This window comes from Melopsittacus undulatus, chromosome 5 (assembly GCF_012275295.1).
Source record: "Melopsittacus undulatus isolate bMelUnd1 chromosome 5, bMelUnd1.mat.Z, whole genome shotgun sequence".
Lineage (NCBI taxonomy): Eukaryota > Metazoa > Chordata > Aves > Psittaciformes > Psittaculidae > Melopsittacus > Melopsittacus undulatus.
In genome coordinates, this window is record NC_047531.1 from 35,735,359 (window position 1) to 35,757,716 (window position 22,358).

Here is a 22,358-nt window from a genome sequence, read left to right on the forward strand (position 1 = left end):
CACAGAGAACCCATCCCGGCAGACAGGGCTGGAGCTCAGGAGGAGCTCTGCCTGCACCCTGCCCTAGGCAGCGTTAGATGACACTTGCTATCCTGTTTTCCCCTCCACAGGCAGAGGTGACAGAGCAGTGCCCAGCACCCCTCCATGCAGTTCCAAACAGCCACACACTTTCCACATGGGACCCGTGCATGCTTCCCAATGCCCAGTGCAGTTGCTTCCTGTTCTTTCCATTTATCTCCACTGCCCAGAGCTCTGTTCCACCCCACCATCTCTCATAGAATCCCCACACGCATACCAGGGAGCTACCAATGGCACCGATGCAGAACCAGGAGCCCATCCCGACCACCACCATCACTTCACAGGGGCCAGTCACGTGCAATAAATCCCCCGAAAGGTTTGGGAAGGGACAAAATGACCATGAGGGGATTTTACAGACTTTTCCCTAATTCCTGGGTTTTGTCTCCAATTTACTGCCAGTGGCTCAGATACTGCTGCAGTACCTACAGCCCATCAGGAGCAGCTTTACCTACAGCCTGCTCCAGATTCCATACCAGCAGTGAGCCTGGTGCCAGCCCCCTGGGAGGGCACAATGCCGTGTGCTCACCCCTGCATCTGGGAGTCAGGGCTCTCTCCTGCTCCTGAGGAGCAGCGACATTCACATCTCAAACAGGTTCGTTCCTTAGGCAAGAACCAGAGCTGTGATGGAGTAAAGGGTAAAAACTGAAACAGGCAAAGTTTAGATTGGATATAAGGAAGAAGTTCTTTACTGTGAGGGTGCTGAGGCACTGGAGCGGGTTACCCAAAGAAGTGGGGAATGCCCCAACCCTGGCAGTGTTCAAGGCCAGGTTGGACACAGGAGCTTGGAGCAACCTGCTCTAGTGGAAGGTGACCGTACTCGTGACAGGGGGCTGGAACTGGATGATCTTGAGACCCTTTCCAACCCAAACCACTCTATGGTTCTATGATTATATGCCAGCTGACAGGAGAGGAACCCAGATCCTCAATCAAAAGGAACTGATCCCACACAGGCATAGCCAAAAAACCTTTTGTGCAGCACAAAGAGCAAAAGAGCAAATAAGGTATTGAAGGCATTTAACTACCACTGAGCACAGTAACACCAATACAGAGGAGATAACCTGTACTTGGAGAGCACCTTCCACCACCAGGCTGGGGAAGGGGTCAGGACCTGCAACGAACAATGAGGGACACCAAAGTCCCCAGACCCCTCCAGACACAGCTATGGCGAATGCATTACTTCATCCTGAGGCTACAACTCTTGCATCCAGCAGAGTTATTTCCTCCTAATGCCAGGATTATCAGAAATGAACATCTGGAGAAGCCCAGAGGGAGAAGTCCAAATGGCTGAACCGAAACATCCCCTCCCCACAAAGCCCTTCCAGCGTGTGACAGCGGCTCCACACCCGCTTGTCCCCACACTGGGCCCGGCTGGGCTTGGGGTTGGTTTTGGCTATTTGCTCAGGCTCTGGTAGCTGTAATTTGGGGCCATCCAGCTGCAAAGATGATGAAAAGCAGCTGCTGTAACAGTGTCCCCCCCGCCCGCGATCCCTCTGGGACCGGAGCTGGCTCTCACGTGCCGGACAGCTGGAAACTCTTACACGGATATGCCGTGAGAAAGTACTTCTCAGTCCCTCAGTTCCCCGTGCAGCACCATTCCACAGATTGCAATGGGATAAAGTTCTTCCGTCATGGGATTCATTCAGGCACAGCGGCTGTATTTCAGGGACTGTCAGCAAGGAGGCACGTTGTTTAAATTACAATCTTTCTAACCTGAGCCGATTAAAACATTCCAACCCCAAATTCACATCCCAACAGGAAGTGCATCCCCACTCAGAACCAGTACTCAGGGTACCATTAAAACTCTCCTCAACAATTAGCTCTGAAGCTAATTGTTGGGAGGGGAAAATCGATCTAACACTATTACAGATGCCCCAAGGAATCCCGTTCCATCACAAACAGATGTTACAATGCTCCTTAAACCATCCCCTGGCTGCTCCCTTGCCGCACTTCCCAGGGAAATTACAGCCCTCCTGAACAAGGGACAATATTGTCCCTCAATTATTGAAGGAGTTCAAAACTAAATCTTTGTCCTGACCTTAGAAGCAGCTCAGGAAATCATCTGGGTGGGGAGAGGGATAAAGTTGCAGCATTATAAATGTTTCCTGTTGTAACCATGCCTCTGAAGAGTGTCTGCAGAGCACTGCAAAAACATCAGCAGACACCACCGTTAATGAAACTCTTCCATGCTCCCAACATCTGCCTGGCTACTCCCCACAGCTCTCCGCCTATTCCCCAGGAACCCTCCCCAGGCACGGGGTAGGCCTCATTAGCCTCAGTTTTATTACTTCTAAACTGTTTAAGCTCTTGACATTCCCTCTGGGGTCACATGCTCCAGACTTTGGCCAAAGAGGCACAAAGAACACAGAGACTCCAGAAGAATCACAGACTGGTTTGGGTTGGAAAGGACCTTAGTATCATCCAGTTCCAACCCCTGCCATGGGCAGGGACACCTCACCCTAGGCCATGTCACCCAAGGCTCTGTCCAACCTTGAGATCCATCTCCAAAACTCGCTGCCAGCACAAATCCCCTAGCACCAGGTCTCACTGTGCCACAGAAAAGGGCACTGGTTCCTGTTCCACGCTTCCAGTCAGGGTGAGGACTCAGGACTCCCACAAACCAATACACTCCAGTATTGACATATTTGTTTAGAAGTGGCTCTGCTCACACTGTCCCAAGCTGCAGCAGCTCACACATCCACAGCCTGTGCATGCCAGATGTGTCAGGCCTGCTGCCTCACAGGAGCAGTAAAAGGATGCCAGATTCAAATACCTGCCTGAACCCAAACCCAGATCTTCCCCTCCACTGACTGCACAGGAAAGAGTTCTCCAGAGACAGAGGAGTGCACTTGGATTGACTGGATCTGGGGGGCCAGACAGATGCAAGATCTGGAAGCTCACAAGTGTGTGTAGCTGCAGTTATGAGCAGCACCGAAATGATCAACAACCCATTTGGAGCTTCTGTGTAGATCCAAGAAAGGCTCCTTAGGAGAAGGACCTGTCAGTGCTGTTGCACAGGTACCACTATTGCAATCAAAACCACATTATTTCATCACAGACTGATTTGGGTTGGAAGGAACCTTAAAGTTCACCCAGTTCCAACCCCTGTCACAGGCAGGGATGCCTTCCACTAGAGCAGGTTGCTCCAAGCCCGTGTCCAACCTGGCCTTGAACACTGCCAGGGATGGGGCAGTTACAGCTTCTCTGGGCAACCAGTGCCAGCGCCTCAGCACCCTCACAAATAAATTCAGCCTTTTTGCCTGCACCACTTCCAAAGTTCATCCAAATCAGACATCACTCTTTCTGTGAGTTTCTTCACCATCAAGATGCACAATGGTAAAGATTTGTGGCTCCCAGAAATGCTGTCTGTGGTCATGGGAGGTCCTAATTATTTTCTCTGCAATGCCCAGCAGAATAGGATTTTCTCCAGATGTATAAAAATGGGATTTGAAAGCCTCAAGAGCCATGAGATGACTTCCCCCGAGCCCAGAAGTTTCCTATTAAAAACACTGTTACAAAAGGAAGAAAAAGCCAAATCACATACATTCAAGATCAAAACCCCTTTGCACTGAGCCTGGCTGTAGTTTTGAGCTGAGAAATATATAAACCTTTTTCTTTTTCCCTCCTGATAAATACCACATGAAAGATTAGCCAATAAAGTCTTTGTATTTACAGAAACAACCAAGATTCAGCTTCAACTGCTTCCCTCTAATCACCTCCCCGCATCAGTCTCCAATGGGAAAGAAGCCAAAAAAGCTCCACGTATGCTCCTTGCAGGGCTGAGTAGCACCTAAAGCTCTTAAGATATGGGAAACAATTCAGTCTGCACAGTCCCCTGAATAACAGAATGAAATAAAGGCAAGGATTCATTGTCCCCTGGTCATAAGCCCTTCAAACCTCCCCCCTCTGCTGTAGACTGGATGTGCTCAGGATAAAGCACAGATTTAAAGGGAAATCTAAATAAACGGGGCTTGTAAAAAAGGAGCTGTGGAAAATCTGCTGCTTTGTGCTTTTCCTCAAAGCCCACCACATGTCCTGTTGGTGTGAAAGCACAAACTGCCTCTTCAACCCTCTCTGGGTCCTGGAGATGGAAACATGAGTCACGGCTTGACCGCTGCAGAGCCTCACAACGCGTTGTACTCCACACACTTGGATGGGTCTGTTGGGAAGTGCTTCTGGCAAATGGTCATGAGCCTCTTCAGCCCCTAGGAATTAACAACACAAGGACAATTCTATGATAAACCTGCAGCTGTTAAACCAACCTCACAGACTACATGGTTTTAAAGCTTAACAAGAAGAATTAAATGGCTGCTGTTTGGGGGTTGCGATAGGGGGCTTGTTTGGTTGTTTTATTAACCTTTTTTCCTCCAAAGTCCCAAGTTATCTCCAGTATGAGAGGAGATGCTATTTTCTCAGGTGATGATATTAAAAACTAGAGTTGAGGAGAAACCAGAAGCTGTATTTGTAACCCTAACACAAAGAGACCCAAAGTGGAAGGGGAAGTTGCTTTCTGCAAGCAATTTGCTCGCAGCCATCTGCAGAAGTCAGAGAGCAAAGAGAGTCCTTCTGCTGCAGCAGGAAGACATTTACATAAGCTTTCCCTCCCAGAAGCTTTGAGCTCCAAGATGCTGCTCTGGAGGCTTCAGCGTTAAGCTAGAAGGTCTTTACCTCAATGAAAATGCAGCTGGCAAGAGGCAAATATATGTGAAAATACGAGAAGATTTGTTTCCTCAGACCTGTCCACTTGCTGCACTGAAAGGTTAGAGGACAAACAAACCACTGCTGCTAATTCCAAACCCGAAAGTTCACAATATGAGTGTGAATATGCACTGGAGGAACTGAATGTGAAACTTTCGAATCCATGGTGTTGAAGGGACATGTTTGAAAAATGAAAGCATTTATCTGGTTGCAGAAATAGTCAGAAGGACTGTATTTCAGAGATTAAATTTAATACATTCTGCACAGTTACACAGTGAAGGCACTCAGGAGCATGTCTTCACAGATACTTTGGTGTTCATGTAGGATCACAACAATTAAGAAGTAGAAAAACCCTTTAGACTCCATTCCCAGCCCAGCACTGAGGAGCCTTCAGGTCCAGGATAAGCTATTAAATGGATGTTACGCTTGACCCAAACTAAGGTCCATTTCCAGGACCTTTTTACCACACCACCACAAAGATCCCCTAACTTCAAAAGGGAATCTGTTGGATTCCCCAAGCCATCCTTACCTGTATGTATTTCCTCTGAGTTTCATCATTGAGAACGTGGGCTACATGCTTGGAGAAGATCTTCTCACGACCCGTTCGAGCGTGGATACCAACCATGGTGACACCAATGGGCCAGGGAGCATTTCCAATGGCCATCTGGAGATAGGCATCATTTGCCTGAAGAAACACAGTGCAGCTACTCTTAGCAAAACAGAAAGAGCATGAGAAAGCATCCATTGTACTGCTGGATACAGTAACACCTATTCCAGTCTCTCTGAATCAGGTCTCACTGCATGATATTAACCAATTTCACAATGCGTCTTCCTAATACAAATCATGTTTACTCTGACAGAAGCAAGAACCACGGGCCTTACCTGATAAAAGCAAGCACTGGATAAGACAGTTTAATCACCTTGATTAAAATGAAAGTTTACTGGGACTGTTTTCAACTCAGCTTTCTCAGGTTCCCATGAGTTTTAATTCTGCTATCACCTTTACATCTGTTGCAGATGCAGACTAGACCAGGAAGCCTGTCTGTAAGCAGAAACCATTGAAGGCTGATGTTGTGTGCATGGGCCTGAGAAGTGCACTGGGGCCTGACAGCCCTTGAGGAGCTTCCAAAAAGGCTGAGAACCAGCACTCCACAAAACTGGGTTAAATAAGCACATTTGTAACAACATTTAAGGAGGGAGCAGTAGCAGCAGTAAATCAATCAGAAATTTCCCAATGCAGATAGCAGATCCCAGTTCTAAAGCTGTAGCAGACAAAGTCCCTGGGGAAGAACAGGGATAAAACTTGAAGGGAAAACTAACAGAAAGAAAGTGAGAAAGGAAGAGAAATACAGAGCTTAAAACAACCCACAACTGAGAATCAGGAATTGAGTGGGACAGACACATACATGCAATCACAGAAGCTCCAGGAAGGACGTGGAGCAGGACATTCCTCTACTTTTAGCATGCAGCCACAAGACTCACTGATGTAGAGTTCATTTACCATCTCCTGTTTAAAGACTAGACAGTGAGAAGCAGCAATCATGACCAGTGCATGCAGTTTCTTCCCAGCTGGCAGTGGGAGGTGAATAATGAACAAAGTAGGGGATTGCAGACAGCTGAAAGGAAACCTCGAGAAGGAACAGGAAGCAGAATCTCAAGTCTTCATCAAACAACTACTTACTGATTCAAATATAGTTACACGATGAAACCCAGTATGTGAACATGCAAGTAAAGACCCTTCCAGGACTGTCACAACAGAGTTAATTAAGGTTGAGTGTACAACTTGCATCCTGGCATTTGCCTGCTGTCAGGTGCTGATTTCAAAGTTTAACTCTTTCGAGCTGTTCATCTAACAGAGCAGTAAGAATTGGTGGCTGAGCATTCACTAGGCTGCACAAAGCAAAATATCACAGAAGACAAGAGCAGGGAGTAAAAGGCAAGCCTCTTAGGAAGCAAAATGGAAGAGGACATGAGTACCTTTAAAAGTAAAAGGCTCATTAGCCTAATTAAAAAGCAAACAAATAAGAAAAGCCCAAAACTTCCAAATGTACACTCAAATCCCCCAAAATCAGTCTGTGAAGTTTACATAAAGCCAAGCACTCCCAGGAGAAAAGAGCATAGCTGACTAACCCATGAGATAAACCACATTCCCACACATTCCTTACTTTGTTTGAAGAGGTATTGGAAAGGGAATTTCAACCCAATGATGACAACCAACAAAAAATAAAATGCCCCCAAACAAAACCCCACTATCATAAATCCCACACTTTCAGTTCTATTTTCAGACGATTTAGATTAAACTTGCCTTAGGCTATCCGAAGTTATTTTCAATAGCAGGCTCACTGCTTACTTGACAAATTACCCCAACTCCTCACAAGAAAAATATGAAATACTAGAAATTTAAAGGCAAAACACAGCTCGGTTTCCTCTGTATACACAAGCTGCTTAAGCAAATGTTATTGGTATTTGAGTTCTACTTCTGAAGGCAGCTACAAACAAAAGCCAACACTGCCTTTGATCTTGTGTGCCAAAGTGCTTCTGCTTCCTCCAGTAAGCAGACTTTGTCCAAAAGACTTTTCATTACCATACCTCAACCATACCAGGCTGGCTAATGCAAGCATCGCCACAGAAAGGGACAGCATCTCCTATTCAGTAACTCAGTTTGACTTCATTAATTCCTAATTAATTAATCAACACCCTATTCCTATTAATTCAATACCTTCATTTAGCCTTCTAATATCAGGTTTCCCACAGAGGATTCCTCTCTGCAACTTAATATAACCATCTCTGAGAAAAAATTCCCTTCTCAAAGCTCTGCAGTTTCACCAACCTCAAAAGATCTTCTGACAGGCTGTGGATCAAACACTACTGGGAGCCAAACGTTTCACAGCCAGTTTCCATTTTGCTTCGATATACACTGTGTATACTTCCAGCTACGCATCTTCCAAATGCAAAAAAGAATGGGAATGTTGGAAGTAATAAACTCCATCTATTAGAACCAGACAGTCTGAATATGCTGGAAAAGTGCAAACAAACGTACCTTCACATATTCTCTTTGCAACATGAATTTAATGATATCTGTTATTGATTCTTTGATGTCTGCAGGAAGTGTCTACAGGAGAAAAAGAAGAAAAAAAGACATACTTCAGAATAGCAGCTCAGGAAAATCATCCTACTCAGCATTTATACAGAGTTTAGCAACTACCCTAGCTTGAGGACTTTAACAAAAGAAAACGTTTAGATGAAGGATCTGAAGGAAGAGAGGCTAAGTGGTTACACCTAGTAGCTAGCGGCAAAGTGCAAAATACAATCAATCCCAGTTCTAGCCTGTCTGCAACCCAATGAACAGGTAAGACATTAAGCAACACTTGGAGAAGCACTGGGTAGGCAGAACTCACTGATCAAGATAAAAAGGTCAGAACAGGAAAGTCGTGGGCTCTAAATGCAGAAACTTTGACAAACTCGCTTATCCTCTCTTGTTCACGGAAGGTAACATTAGCTTAGGAAAGGACACTAAATTTGAAAGCAGAAGGTGAAGTCTTACAGGATAGTGACATTTAAAAGTGATTCACCCTTTTCCGAAGCTTTCTGAAGAGCGGCCTCAGGTAGGATTCTGTCTGCTTCTGTGTGGCACTGTTCAGCTTCCCCTGCACTCCCCGTTTCACATAGTCTTCCCTGGCATTCAACTCCTTCGCCCAAACGCCAAGAAGAAACTGTGTGAGGAACAAGCACATTTATGTTAGAGTGCCATCTACTGACTCCCTCGGCAAAACAGATGGGAACAGTTTAAGCCATGAGGGCAGAATCAGGTTCTCTGCAGAAATCTGAAATAAGGCTGCAAGAAGCCTCTTTCAGAAGGATACACACGGAGGGAAAGGAACAAAGGAACAACCCTCCTATTATAAAAAGATGCGGGTGAGGGGTGGAGCATGTATAAATAGGTGTTTACAAAAAAAAAAACCCAAGGAAACACCACTGCAGGTATCAGTGCTGGGAAGGAGGAGGGATACGTAAAGACCAGAAATCTTAAGTAGGAGATGCTGAAATTTCAGGGCAGTTTTCCTGCACAAGAGCCTAAGGAACGGTGAAGATCACAGTGAAAATTCAATGCACCAGAAGGAGAACATGTCAAATGTGTCTTCTCTCCACCTGGATAGCAATTTTTGAGCCTGCTTTCCCCACCCAGCCCAAACTACATTAAAATGACAATGTATCTTATAAATACAAACAAAAGCTCCAACTCTTACTGTGACTTGTGATCATCACAAGTTACACAAGGACCAGCTGACTCAAATAAGAGGCATTACAGGCTCCTTGCCAGGAAACAAGGAAACAATTTTCTACCATCTACTTGAGTCTGTTTCCTCAGAAAAGCCAGTGGACTTCCTTGAAAATGCTCTTATTTCGCATTACAGTACCACATGCCATTTCAGCTCCCCTCCTGGGGAAGGAAGGCAGGGACTCCTCAGAAGCTTTTAATGTTCTAGCAGTATGCAGAAGCAACTACATACAACTGCTTTAATAACCACATGGAAATCAAAGCCATATTTATTTTGTCTAGAGAAAGCAGGAGCAGATTTTGAAGAACATTCTTTCCTAGTTCTAGCAGAAGTCACTATTGTGACTAACCAAAGCTGTGGAGTGCAAAGCATTTAAAAAACCCACATCTTAAACATAATGTGCGAGTTTTTCTCTCCAAGCAGCCAAAACCATCCCTTCTATTCACGAGATATATCTGCATGATAGTAAAAAATATGACACAGCTACAGAATTATTAATCTATTAGAGTTTGTTACCTTCAAGAACTTTGTTATGATGTCCATGTCATAGTGATCATCGCCCCGTCCTAAGGATTCTCCCAAAGCCTAGAACAGAAGAGGTAATTAAATAGGGCAAGTTCAGGTTAGATATAAGGAAGAAGGTCTTTACTGTGAGGATGGTGAGGCACTGGCACAGGTTGCCCAAAGAAGTGGTAAATGCCCCATGCCTGGCAGTGTTCAAGGCCAGGTTGGACAGAGCCTTGGGTGACATGGTCTAGTGTGAAGTGTCCCTGCCCATTGCAGGGGGGTTGGAACTGGATGATCTTAACGTTCTTCCCCACTCAAATAATTCTGTGATTCTATGAATTAGTTCCAAGTTGTCTAGAAATCTGCCACCACCACAGCAGAGCATGATTCTCTGCATTGTGAGCTCTAACATAGTCCAGCAGTAATCCAAAACACAAGTTATGAAACAGAATGCAACAGTTATATATGCTCCTGATATTCATTAATCCATTAAAAACATTACAGTTAAAAAGCCAGTATGATTATTTCTGCAAAGTCACTGCAACAGCAATTTTTCATTCATTAACCATTAAATTATTGGCATCATTAGCAGCTGTTTGACAGCACTGCAGGTAGGGGAACTGTGGGTGCGCTGCATTTGCTGTGATCCCCAAAGCCATCAATTAACCTAATTATTTTGTTAAGCTATTCCAATTCTCTGTTGTAGTGGGGCTGTTTCCCATTTCATTTCATTGCAACTGTGAAATTGAGTGAACAAATCTAATAAAATCCCAAAACAACAAACCACCACAAATCCCCAGTAGTATGCTCCAATACCCAAACCTCAAATCTGCTAATACTAACACCCCTTTAGAGAAACATTTCCAGGCAATAGAGTTGTATTTACAATCTATTTCGATTGTCCTCACAATAACAATGTGAGTTTTCTTTAAAGTATCTCATAGATTTGGAACCCAATTCAGTGTAAGCCTTTATGTAATTAAAATAGTATAAAATTAAGATTGAAGTGTATTCAAACCAAAGATCACTTTCATGGCTCAAACTAAGCCTGCCCCACAATCCCAAAAAGGGGATATTTTGAGAGCTAACACAAGGGCAAAATGCAGCCCCATTACAACTGCTATCAACGCTGATACTACAGTTATTTTAAACAAAAAACCCTGGTATCCTGACAAAAAAGCCAAGGACTATATCCTAATAATAATGCAATCACAGAATCCCAAGGGTTGGAAGGGACCTCGAAAGACCATCTAGTCCAACCCCCCTGCAAGAGCAGGGTAACCTAGAGTACCTCACACAGGAACTTGTTCAGGCGGGCCCTGAATACCTCCAATGTAGGAGACTCCACAACCCCCCTGGGCAACCTGTTCCAGTGCTCTGTCACTCTCACAGTAAAGAAGTTCTTCCTGATGTTAACGTGGAACCTCCTATGCTCCAGTTTACACCCATTGCCCCTTGTCCTATCACTGGATATCACTGAAAAAAGCCTAGCTCCATCATCCTGACACCCACCCTTTACATATTTGTAAACACTGATGAGGTCACCCCTCAGTCTCCTCCAAGCTAAAGAGACCCAGCTCCCTCAGCCTCTCCTCATAAGGGAGGTGTTCCACTCCATCATCTTTGTGGCTCTGCGATGGACTCTTTCAAGCAATTCCCTGTCCTTCTTGAACTGAGAGGCCCAGAACTGGACACAATATTCCAGATGCGGCCTCACCAAGGCAGAGTAGAGGGGAAGGAGAACCTCTCTTGCCCTACTAACCACAGCCTTAAGTCTTCCATTATAAATCAGATTATTTCTTAAGCACACTTTTGGAGGCACATTATGAAGATTAACTCCTGCAAAGGATTTTAAAGATTAAGGGTAAAAGTCTGCAGCTGAAGTTAATATGCTTTTCCAAACTTTACCCTGAAATCCCAGGTGCTGGATGCATTTCATGGCACTCACTTTCACAAATACCATGGTGTGCCTCCAGAACAGAGGAGTCACTTGCACTGAAGTTTCTGGGACACATGGTCTCTGCATTTCTGATATTTCCTGTGATCTGCCTGCTTCTGATATCCACTTCTTTTATTGCCCTAGATTGTTTTATATCAAACATTCTTTCTGTGTCTATTTTTCAGAGTCCCACCTCTCTGGTACAGGGAAAATCCAGCAGTACTAAGCCTATTAGCCTCTCAGATACTTATTGGAAAGGCTTTAGAATTTATGACCAGGTAATGTATTTGTATCAAATTCTCTAATTCTAACCCCTCTGCAGAGGGAATCCTAACTGCATTACTTTCCTTGCAGGCAGCTCCTACCCCTGTTCAATGAGGTGTTGTAAACAAAGACCACTTGGATACTGTAGGCCCCTTTGGTGCAACCCAAGACCATATTTAAGGATACTTCAGAATGCCCAAGTTCAATGCTGAAAACAAGATAAGTTTGTCAAAACAATCCTGACAAAAAAAGCTTTTTCACAACAATACACTACATCTAAAATCCCTTCATTAAAATTTACCCATCACATACTTCTAGTTCTTCAATAGTAGTGTTCTCCTCATGGACTTTCAAGTCATTCTGTGAGTCATCATCTCCTGCTTCTTGGCCGCCTACGATTTCATTCAGATACTGCTGGTCGATCTTATCCAAAGCAGCCTTCAGGTCATTTCTCAGACCCTAGAAAAGGTGAGAGATAACTAGTTTACAAGAAACCCCTCAGGTAAATAAAAGCAGTTCAGTACTGTCACTGTGAGCATTCAACTTCCGTTTAAGAGAAGCCAAATTCTGTAAAAATGTGCATAAAGGTTTAGCTTTGTGGTCTGAATTTAAACTTAAGTTCAGAGAACAGTTTCTGGATTGCTTCAGCACTTCACAAAAAACAGGTGCATCAACTTCTGCAATGTTCAGACCTGTGAAAAAGACTTTAAACCATACTTTCACTAGAAAACCATGGAGGATTGCGTCGACTTCTAGGACTTTCTTCAAGACATTTACCCAAAGCAATGCATCTAATCACCCCCAAACAAACAGAAAACAGACCATAACCCTCACCAGTTCTACAAGTCTTCCCATCTGACCTGTAAAAAGCTATAAATAAGGTAACACTCCTTCAGTACTATCCCATAAACATTTATGTAGTTTTCCTTTATTACTTATGATTTAAACATAGCAGGACGTTTTATATAGATTAAGTGTTTAAAATCCCCTAGTTTTTAGGTGGTTAAAAAATGGAATCAGTTTAAAACCACATATATAAAGTTCAGAGCTGCTTTTAAATAGAGTAAGACTTGGCTTAGTCACAGTTAAAGGACAGGCATTATTATCTTGAGACATAAAATGTAAAGGAGTATGACATTTCTTATCCTAAGATAAATTCAGCCACTCCACTGGGAATAGCTCTGCACAGTTATTTCCCCTCTTCCGTCATCAGAGTTGGCTGTCTGGAGTGGTTTTATTAATCATTTAGAAGTCTAAAAATGTCTGAACCACAAACGGTTATACTGTCTATCTACATTTAAGCAACACATTGTGGCTGAAACATATAAACACAAAAATCCATCACAATCCTTTATGAGCTCACTACTTTCTAATACTGTCATCGCTGTCACTGGAGGGGCAGCTTTCATTAGCTCAAATACTTCAACATTTAGATCTGTTTATCTTTATTTAAGACTTGAACAGGAAAAAGCTTTTCTTTTATGGGCAGCCCCAGTTAAAATGTTTCAAACAACTCAGTTTGCCACAAATTAGGAAAGAAAATCCCAACTGTAATTTTCTTAGCTGGGTTGCAAACGTGGTTAACCATGAATGCAAACCTCAATTGCATCTCCTCATTTGACTGATCTATTCAGACAAAAGGAATAAATAGGTTAACTATGGTATCTTCTAGTCATTTCTTATTTGGTTGCTACTTTAAAGAGAAGGGTCAGGAAATGAAGTTTCCGTAAGAAGTTTTTGATGAAAAATCATCACATACAAGTAAGACAGGATGCAGTCTTCCTCTTCCTTCTTACCTGTACCTTCTCAGAGATGCGTATAATCACAAACACGGGGTAGTTTTAACAGTAAATGACTGTCTCGGCTGGTTAAAAGCAGGTTAACAGCACAGGCTGGGCTATTACTGCCACCCAGAGGATAATTTGTCAACTGAAAAGGTTTCGAGGGTTGAACTCTTTTAACAGAAGGAATTGCAATTGTGAACAAAATGATGACATTTAGCCTACCTTCTCAGGCAATAAATAAGAGGGAGCAGATTTTTCTCTTTGCTCTTTACTACACCTCCCTCCTGAAAATTATCAGCTACTGAAAGTGATTTTCAGTAATTTTCATAGGGGTCCTCACTGGTTATCCCACTACAAATAAGTAACTAATTCATAACAAGCCAGTCTTACCTTGTTCACTTCAGGTGCAAGAATTTCTATCTTCCTCAGGCGCTGAAATGCATCATAGTCTGTTTCCCCAAACAGCCTGATGGGCTCACCTCTCTCTCGTAACCTCCTGATAACCTGAAAAGAATCAAAGCATTCCCTCACACAAACTCGTAGAGGAAGCAAAATACAACCCAGAATGACTGATTTATTTACTTTGCTTAGGATAACAAGCTCAGCTGGGCTGGAGAGGAAATGGCAATATTTTAAGCAGTAGAAAAATGCTCCAGACACTTTACAATCTAAATATAAAATTCCCACAGTATTTCAGGGAAAGGTCATTCAAAATATTACCAGTTTTGCCTAAAATCCCAGGCTGTTTGATATTGGCTAACTTCTTCCTGCTCTGACTTGTTTAAACAAAGACACAAAAACATCCCTCTGGCACAGCTTACAAACTGTTTTCAAAATCACCAAGGAGCCTGACAATAATCTCACTCACCTACTTGCAGAGGGCAACAAAACCACTCTGTTACCAGGCTGCAGGTTGTTCCAGCACACCTGCAAGATGATTTGCCAAAAGTTCTCATTCTTAAGCAGAGAAGCCGTGAGTGCTCCATCCTTGGCAGTGTTCAAGGCCAGGCTGGACAGGGCTTAGAGCAACCTAGTCAAGTGGAAGGTGTCCCTGCCCATGGTAGGAGTTTGGAGCTTTAAGATTCCTTCCAATCAAAAACATTGTATGATTTATCATAGAATCATAGCATAGCTCGGTTTGGAAAGGGCTTTAAGGTCACCCAGTTCCAACCCCCCTACCATGGGCAGGGACACCTTCCACTAAATTACATCACCCAAGACTCCGTCCAAACTGGCCTTGAACACTGCCAGGGACAGAGCATTCACAACTTCCTTGGGCAACCCATTCCAGCGCCTCACCACCCTTACAGTGAGGGACTTCCTCCTTATACCTAACCTAAACTTCCCCTGTTTAAGTTTAAACCCATCACCCCTTGTCCTATCACTATAGTCCTTAGTGAAGAGTCCCTCTCCAGAATCCTTATAAGCCCCCTTCAGATACTGGAAGGCTGCTATATAAAGTCCCTAATCCAATGGGACAATTACTTTTGAAGTAGATATATGAGAGGTGAAAAAGACTCCCTCAACTGATTTGCAAAGTCATGGGCAGAACCAAAAGCCAAGCTTTATTCTCCTGATTCCTTATTTAACACATTGCTGCTAAACCTCTTTATACTTCACCATTATTCATTTAAGTGTATTAGGTAACAGGCTTACTGATATATCACAAAACTAAGGATGGAGAGACTGCTGGCACAGCAACACCTAAACCTCATCCACCCAAGTAGTCCAATAGCAGTGAGACAGTGTGCACTACACAGAACATAAGAGACCAAGCCTCAAACCAAACATGAAACCAACAGCCAACACTGCAAGTCTTATGATATACCCCTGGGAAAACCAGCAAAATTAAGGGAACATGTCACATCACTGGATTATCTCAGCTGTGAATTTCAGCATTTCCAAGATTAGAATTCAGTCTGTGCTTCTGAGCTTCCTGCTTCTCCTCTGCTTTGGGGTATAGATGTGTTTGTGAACTCACATTCACACACGTATTTTTAACCTTGCAAAAAAACCCCAAAGAACACAGCAGCTGCTCTGATTTCAGGAATGTTCTACAAATCAAGGTGAACTTCCAAAACTTAAGTTTCTTTTAGGTTCAGACCAATGAAAAAAAAGAAGCTGGGGGCCGTGGGGAGGGATTGCTGGGAAAAGTCAGTATGCCATCTTCAGTATCAGTATTATCCAAAGAAAATAGTGATATTTAGGGTCTAACCCAGAAGCCATCTGAAAGAGCTGTAAAATATTATAGCACATCTGTGCATACCCATATGACAAAGAGGCTCTACCCATCTGTACCTCCATATGTATTCAATTGGAGAGCAGATCCTTGATGAGTGAAAATGATCATCAATTGAGACATTGTTTAATACAGCTGCTATAAGAAGTACAGTTCACTGGGAAAACGAGCCCTAACAAGAGTTTTCAGATGCACTTGTAAAATCAAGATGTCTGTGACAATCAATTTTACCTCCTGTCTGGAAAGGGTCATTGGTAACTTTTCTTCTGCTAGTTCGAGCTCCAGCACTGGATTTGATGAAGTCAGTGGTTTCTCTTCCTCTTCTTCCTCCTGTACCTACATTCAATAGACAGTTACTAAGGTGTCAATGCAAATAATCCTATATATTACTAGCAATGTGAAGATTCAGAACTCTGGAACACAGATTTTAATATAACAATATAAACCTTTAGTTTCATAGACTTTGTTGTCTACCACAGAACAATAAAAGCTTTTAGTATCAGTAGTAACCTAACACTTCTGCAGGTTGCAGGTAGCAGTTTCTAGAGCAAATGGAAGGCATAATTGCTAAAGTCTGCCAACCACTTTAGCAGGCAGATGTCAGCACTGGTGCCAAAAATAGCAAATCCACCCTTTGCCTGTTAACTCCTGCCCCTGCTCTTTCCTGCTTCCCCATGCAAAAGCATCTGCATCGCCATGTGATGAACCAGATGGGGGAAATGACTCAAACAGAAAACAACCTGGCAAACACAAAGAAAGGACCCTTCCCAGCTCATTTAGCTCCTCATCCAGCTTACCAGGCATAGCACATGCAAGGACACAAGGGCAGAAATGAAAATCCAAGGGCAGGGAGAGAATGGGATTGCTTCTTTTGGTGGCAATTCCAGCTTAAAATGCTTATTACCCACAGTTTAAGTGAGGCAAGTACTATTAGCAGTGATCAATGGCTTCTTTAAGGTTTTGAGAAGTGCCTGGATATAGTAACAACGTCTTTCTAACAAACTTGTCATAGTTTCTTATGGGTTAAAGGAAAAAAAGTGAAAAAAAGACACCTACGACTTCTCATAGGGACAGGATCTCATTAGCAACTCTTTTTAATCTAAAAGCAGGTCCCTGAATCAAACAGAGCTTTCCTTCTTCATTACTCCATATTTTAATAAGGCAAAACAACTCCGTGATCAAAGGAACTTCGAGACAGCAGCCATGGAACTACAGATCCTTTTATAAGCTCAAGTGTGACACTTCTGACAGCATGAGCAGACTGCTGTTGGTAGTATTTCTTTAACAAGGAAGCATTTCCAGTACTCAGTCATATGTTGTTTTTTCCTAAATTCCTTAGTAGAATTTATTTCCTTTCCATACTTGCTAAAAGGGAAACTTAATCCTACAGCACTCTGCAGCATTCTCCTTGTGTGGGCAGCACACTGTCACTCCCAGTCTGCATTCAGGCTGATCAGTTTCATGAAGGTACCAGACATGATTTGGTTTTAAAGAAGCTTTTCTATTCTTTCAGGCCAATGATCGAGCGTTGCACTCAGGCATCAGCATGACTCCATGTGGCTGTAAGGATCCACCCCCATGGCACCAGCTACAAGATTCGGCCACAAATCTATATTCAAAACTATTCTGGCAAACACAGAAAACAATCCTACACCCACAGCTGTTTCTCCAAACAAGGGAGGGACAATCCAATCAATGCTTAACACAAAGGGCGGGGAAAAAGAAAACTGCCACCACTGCAGGAAAGGAAAAATTGATGGGGGAGAGAAAATAAGGAAGAACTGTGCAAATATATATAGGTATAAAGAAGTACACTCCCATGGCAGAAGGATATATACAAAGTTTAACTTACAAACACTCTGGAAATCATAGAGAGACAGCAGCATTGAGGGAAAAGATTTGATCCATTCTGTCAGCTAGACTCCAAGTGATATCTTTACCAGTTATTTTTGTTTCAGTGCTTTCTTCAAGCAAGTCAAATTAGTACAATTCCTAAAGTCTAAGTAAAGCAAACCAGCTCCTGAATTAAAAAAGAAATCAGTCTGTATTCTACATGTCATGAAAATTGCAAAGATCAAATGCAGAAATCTGGGAGGCTCTAAAAAGGAACTAAACTAAACAGAGCAACTTATTTTAAAACCATTTGGAGGGTCACATTTCAAACCAAACGTGGTGCTGCAGCAGCACAGACAGCACCATTTGAACAACCATGGAAGGTTCTGGATTCAAACCAATGCTCAGAAAGCATCATGGAGTATTTCCACTTGGAAGAGTGACTGGATTCACAGAACACTTTTTCATGACTATATACTGCAGGTTCCAAGAATCATTTTGGCTTTGATGTTCAAATATTATACAGACAGATCAAGGTTTCAGAATAAGTCACTAACTCAGTAAAGTTCAGCTGAAAAAAGCTCCTGTTTGTGCCCAGTAACAGCAAACAAGATTACAAGCCTTTATCTTCCAAAGGGAATGCATTCCCCCTCCCATACACAGATAATCAGGCAGCAGGCAGACACATACACAGGTAAACAAAAATAAACATTCTTTCCAGTTCAGGACACTACTGCCCTGACACCATCACAAGGCAGATAAAGCCTTCCAGATCACTCATTTGTTGCAAAATGTACCCTGGGTTACCAATTGTTTTCTCATATTTTGCCAGCAAAACAATAAATGTTGCTGTTGCACAGTTTCAGTGCTGGATGGTTGATGGCCAAAACCCAAATACACAGTAGGAAAGTTGGCAGCTCTTTTCAGTGTGCACCCACACTCTACTGATTTCTTTTGGACATTTGACAAGACTGTGAAAATTGTCTGAATGGATAGAATTATCCAAATATATCCATTTTTTCCCGATAAGGGAGCAGGGAGAGGGGGAAGGTGGCTGTATCAGATCCAGTGTTCATGCCTAACAGCACAGCTTAAAAAGAAAGGAAGACAAGCTTTGATCCCAAGCCACTTCATGCTTTCCACAAAAATAAATAAAGAAAGAAAAGAAAGAACAACCAAACCATAACACAAACTTAAGTAGCTGTATATCATGCATATCTTTTCCTGCATTGAAAATGGGTTTGGAAACTCATACCTCTCCAGGTGGCTTCTCATTTACTGGCTTATGCATACCATTAACAGATTGAACAAAGAACAACAATTATCATTAACAACATTTATACTGTTGATAATCAAATGTAGACTTCAGAGTAAACATGCAAACTCCTGGAAGAGCAGGTGCCATACCTTGTAGCCACATCTCTGGAAATAGGCCTCCTCTTCTTTTTTAGCTAAGTCACTGCGTTTGAAATATTTTTTACTTCCCTAAAAGAGAGGAAAGCTGTTAATAATTCAGTTTCACATCCTTGGGGATAAATGGCTCAAAATTCCTTACTTGATTTGGTGAATTCGGCTACATCCTTTCAGAGAGATGGCTACACTGTCATCTAAAGGGGACTAGTTGGAAGCACCTCTGAAAATCAGCAATATAGTGATTTTGAAGCACGTGGATGAGCAGAGTTAAAAGCAGTGTGTTTACCAACACTTTAACAAACCATGTATTTTGCCATGTAAGGCCATGGTACTTAGCACAAAGCTGATGTGCACAGTCAGACCCAGGTTGGAGCACACCAAAGTTGTTGAAATAAACCACACGGAAGACATCATTTTATACTAAATTAAGGAGGTGGGAGAAATCACCTTTGCATAAAGCATGTTGTAAGCTCGCTGGTGCACGAAGCACACAGAAATGTGTTTGATTAGACCTCCCAGATACCCTGAAGCATTTCCCTTGATTGACACAGAACCATAGAGTGGTTAGGGTTGGAAAGCACCTTAAGATCATCCAGTTTCAGCCCCCCTGCCATGGGCAGCTATGCCTCTCCGGACACCATGTCACCCAAGGCTCTGTCCAACCTGGCCTTCAACACCGCCACAGATGGTGCATTCACAACTTCCTTGGGCAACCCATTCCAGTGCCTCACCACCCTTACAGTAAAGAACTTCTGCCTTATATCTAACCTGAACTTCCCCTGTTTCACTCTGAACCCATTACCCCTTGTCCTGCACCTACAGTCCCTGATGAAGAGTCCCTCCCCAGCATCCTTACAGGCCCCCCTTCATATACTAGAAGGCTGCTCTGAGGTCTCCACATAGCTTCTCTTCTCCAGGCTGAACAGCCCCAGCTTTCTCAGCCTGCCTTCATATGAGAGGTGCTCCAGCTCTTCCTTCATACTTTGCCTGCAAAAGCTTCCAACCACAGCTCCCTTCTTCAACCACTAATACCAAAACCAAACTCAAGACATCCATGAAGATAGGCTGAGAAAGTTGGGGCTGTTCAGCCTGAAGAAGAGAAGGCTGCGTGGAGACCTCATAGCAGCCTTCCAGTATCTGAAGGGGGCCCACAGGGATGCTGGTGAGGGACTCTTCAACAGGGACTATTGTGATAGGACAAGGGGTAACAGGTTAAAACTTAAACAGGGAAAGTTTAGATTGGATATAAGGAGGAAGTTCTTCACTGTAAGGGTGGTGAGGTACTGGAATGGGTTGCCCAGGGAAGTGGTGAATGCTCCATCCCTGGTGGTGTTCAAGGTGAGGTTGGACAGAGCCTTGGGTGATATGGTTTAGTGTGAGGAGTCCCTGCCCAGGCAGGGGTTGGAACTTGATGATCTTCAGGTCCTTTCCAACCCAAACCATTCTGTGATTCTATGAAAGCACTCCACTGTACTGTACTTTCACTTACCACTCTTGGCACACACACAGACCCCTCTATTATTGACTATTGCTATGCACAGAACAAAGCAGTGTTGAGGAAAGGGAACCACACTTTGTTCACCAAAGGTCACACAGCCTTCTATTATCTCTCAGTGCCTGAATCATGGAACAGTTTGGGTTGGAAAGAACCTAAAAGCTCATACGGTTCCAACCTCCTGCTATAGGCAAGGACACCTTCCACTAGAGCTGTTTTTTTCAAGGTCCATCCAGCCTGGCCTTGAACACTGCCAGGGATGGGGCAGTGTCCTCTTCATGTCCTCTTACATTCTGAAAACATTCATACAGATGCTTTGCCGCTCACCCTGTGTTTAAGGGTCAATTTTGCCGAGCTGCACAAATATATAACTAAACCACCTCCAAAAGACGAAGGCACACTGCGAGGCAAGGTCCAGGCTGCTTCTGCACCCCCAAACTCCTCCCAACTCCTTCCCCATCCCATCCTGGGCCGCTCCTGCTCCTCGTCCCCAAACCCCACCCGGGGATGTTCGTGACCCCCCAAACCCATTCCTGATACCCCCAAGTCCGTTCCTGCGCAGCTCCAGGTCCCCTCACCCGAGCGCCTGCCCCCTCCCGGGCCGCTCTCACCTCACCGTCCCCGAGCTTCCACCTCAGGCCGGTCCCTCCGCCCTCCCCACCCCGAGCAGCTGCTGCTGGCGGCCCTCTCACCCCCAGGAGCTCCTTCTCCTCCAGCTGCTGCCGCTTCCGGCTGATCTCCCCCTTCAGGATATCCATGGCGGCCCAACCACCACCACCGCCACCACCGGAACTGTCGGAGCAAAACAACAGCGTCGCTTCCGGGTGGGCCGCAAGGCCGTGCGCAACGCCCCCTGGTGGCTGGGAGGAGCGCTGGGGGGGGTAAGTAATAGGATGCGACAGGGAGCGACATGGCGACGGTGTTTGTGTGCACGGCCGAGCAATGCTCCGAGGAGGGGTGTGGGTGTTCTGGGGCCAGGGAGAGAATGGGGCTGGTCACTGGGACAGGGGAGTCATCAGCGGTGGCCGCTGCACCCAGGGATGGCGTTAGGATGTCAGGATCTTCTCTCAGGAACAAGTGATAGGAGCAGGGGAAACGGCCTAAGGTTGGACCAGGGGAGGTTTACACTTGATGCTGGGAAAAATGCTTTCACCACAAGGGTTGTCAAACACTGCACAGGCTGCCCAGAGCAGTGGTGGAATCACCATCCCTGGAGGTGTTTAAAAGGTGTGGTGCTCAGGGGCATGGTTTAGTGGCAGACTTGGCAGTGCTGGGCTAATGACTGGACTCATTGATCTTAAAGATCTTTCCCTACCTAAAATGACACTGGCTTTATGCCACCCCACAGAAGACACCCTAGATCACCTATACACTTCTTTTCAGCCCAGCTAGAAACACACTATGGAGTTTTTATATTAAAAAGGGATCAGATGTAGAGCTCCAGAGCTGTGTGTGGGGCAGAGCTTTAGCGTGGAGCTGTAGCTCTCAGTGTTGCTGTGGACAGACATGGGACCATGCTGCTGAATCCATCACAGGTACCAGAACTCAGCTTTCCATAAAGCTAAGGGTGGATGCCTGGAACTACAGCTGTAGCTTACCAGCTGCTGGTAATAAGAGTGATAAGTGGTGTAGAGATTGTGTTTACCCCTTCTTGAGCTTGCTTTTCATCTCACAGAATGGCCATACCCTTCATGTCCTTACTCTGTGGCCCAGAGGTATATTCAAGGAAGCGAATGTTAAGGTATTTAAAAGATGTGTAGATGTGCACTTAGGGACATGGTTTGGTGGTGAACTTGGCAGTGCTGCCCAGGTTAACAGTTGAATTCAGTGA

General features: G+C 44.1%; 1 protein-coding gene across 1 annotated transcript; it reads right to left on the reverse strand.

Annotated features, from left to right (window-relative positions):
- Window positions 1-3,720: 3,720 nt before the first annotated feature.
- PRPF18 (pre-mRNA processing factor 18) lies at window positions 3,721-21,314 on the reverse strand. The gene is made up of 10 exons (XM_005143340.2): window positions 21,220-21,314; window positions 19,027-19,104; window positions 16,018-16,122; window positions 13,938-14,051; window positions 12,076-12,222; window positions 9,570-9,638; window positions 8,346-8,486; window positions 7,814-7,885; window positions 5,303-5,458; window positions 3,721-4,280 (listed from the first exon to the last, which is right to left on the reverse strand). Exons 1-10 carry the CDS (start codon window positions 21,283-21,285, stop codon window positions 4,200-4,202), a joined length of 1,029 nt encoding a protein of 342 aa, XP_005143397.1. The 5' UTR covers window positions 21,286-21,314; the 3' UTR covers window positions 3,721-4,199.
- Between the last annotated feature and the right edge of the window lie 1,044 nt (window positions 21,315-22,358).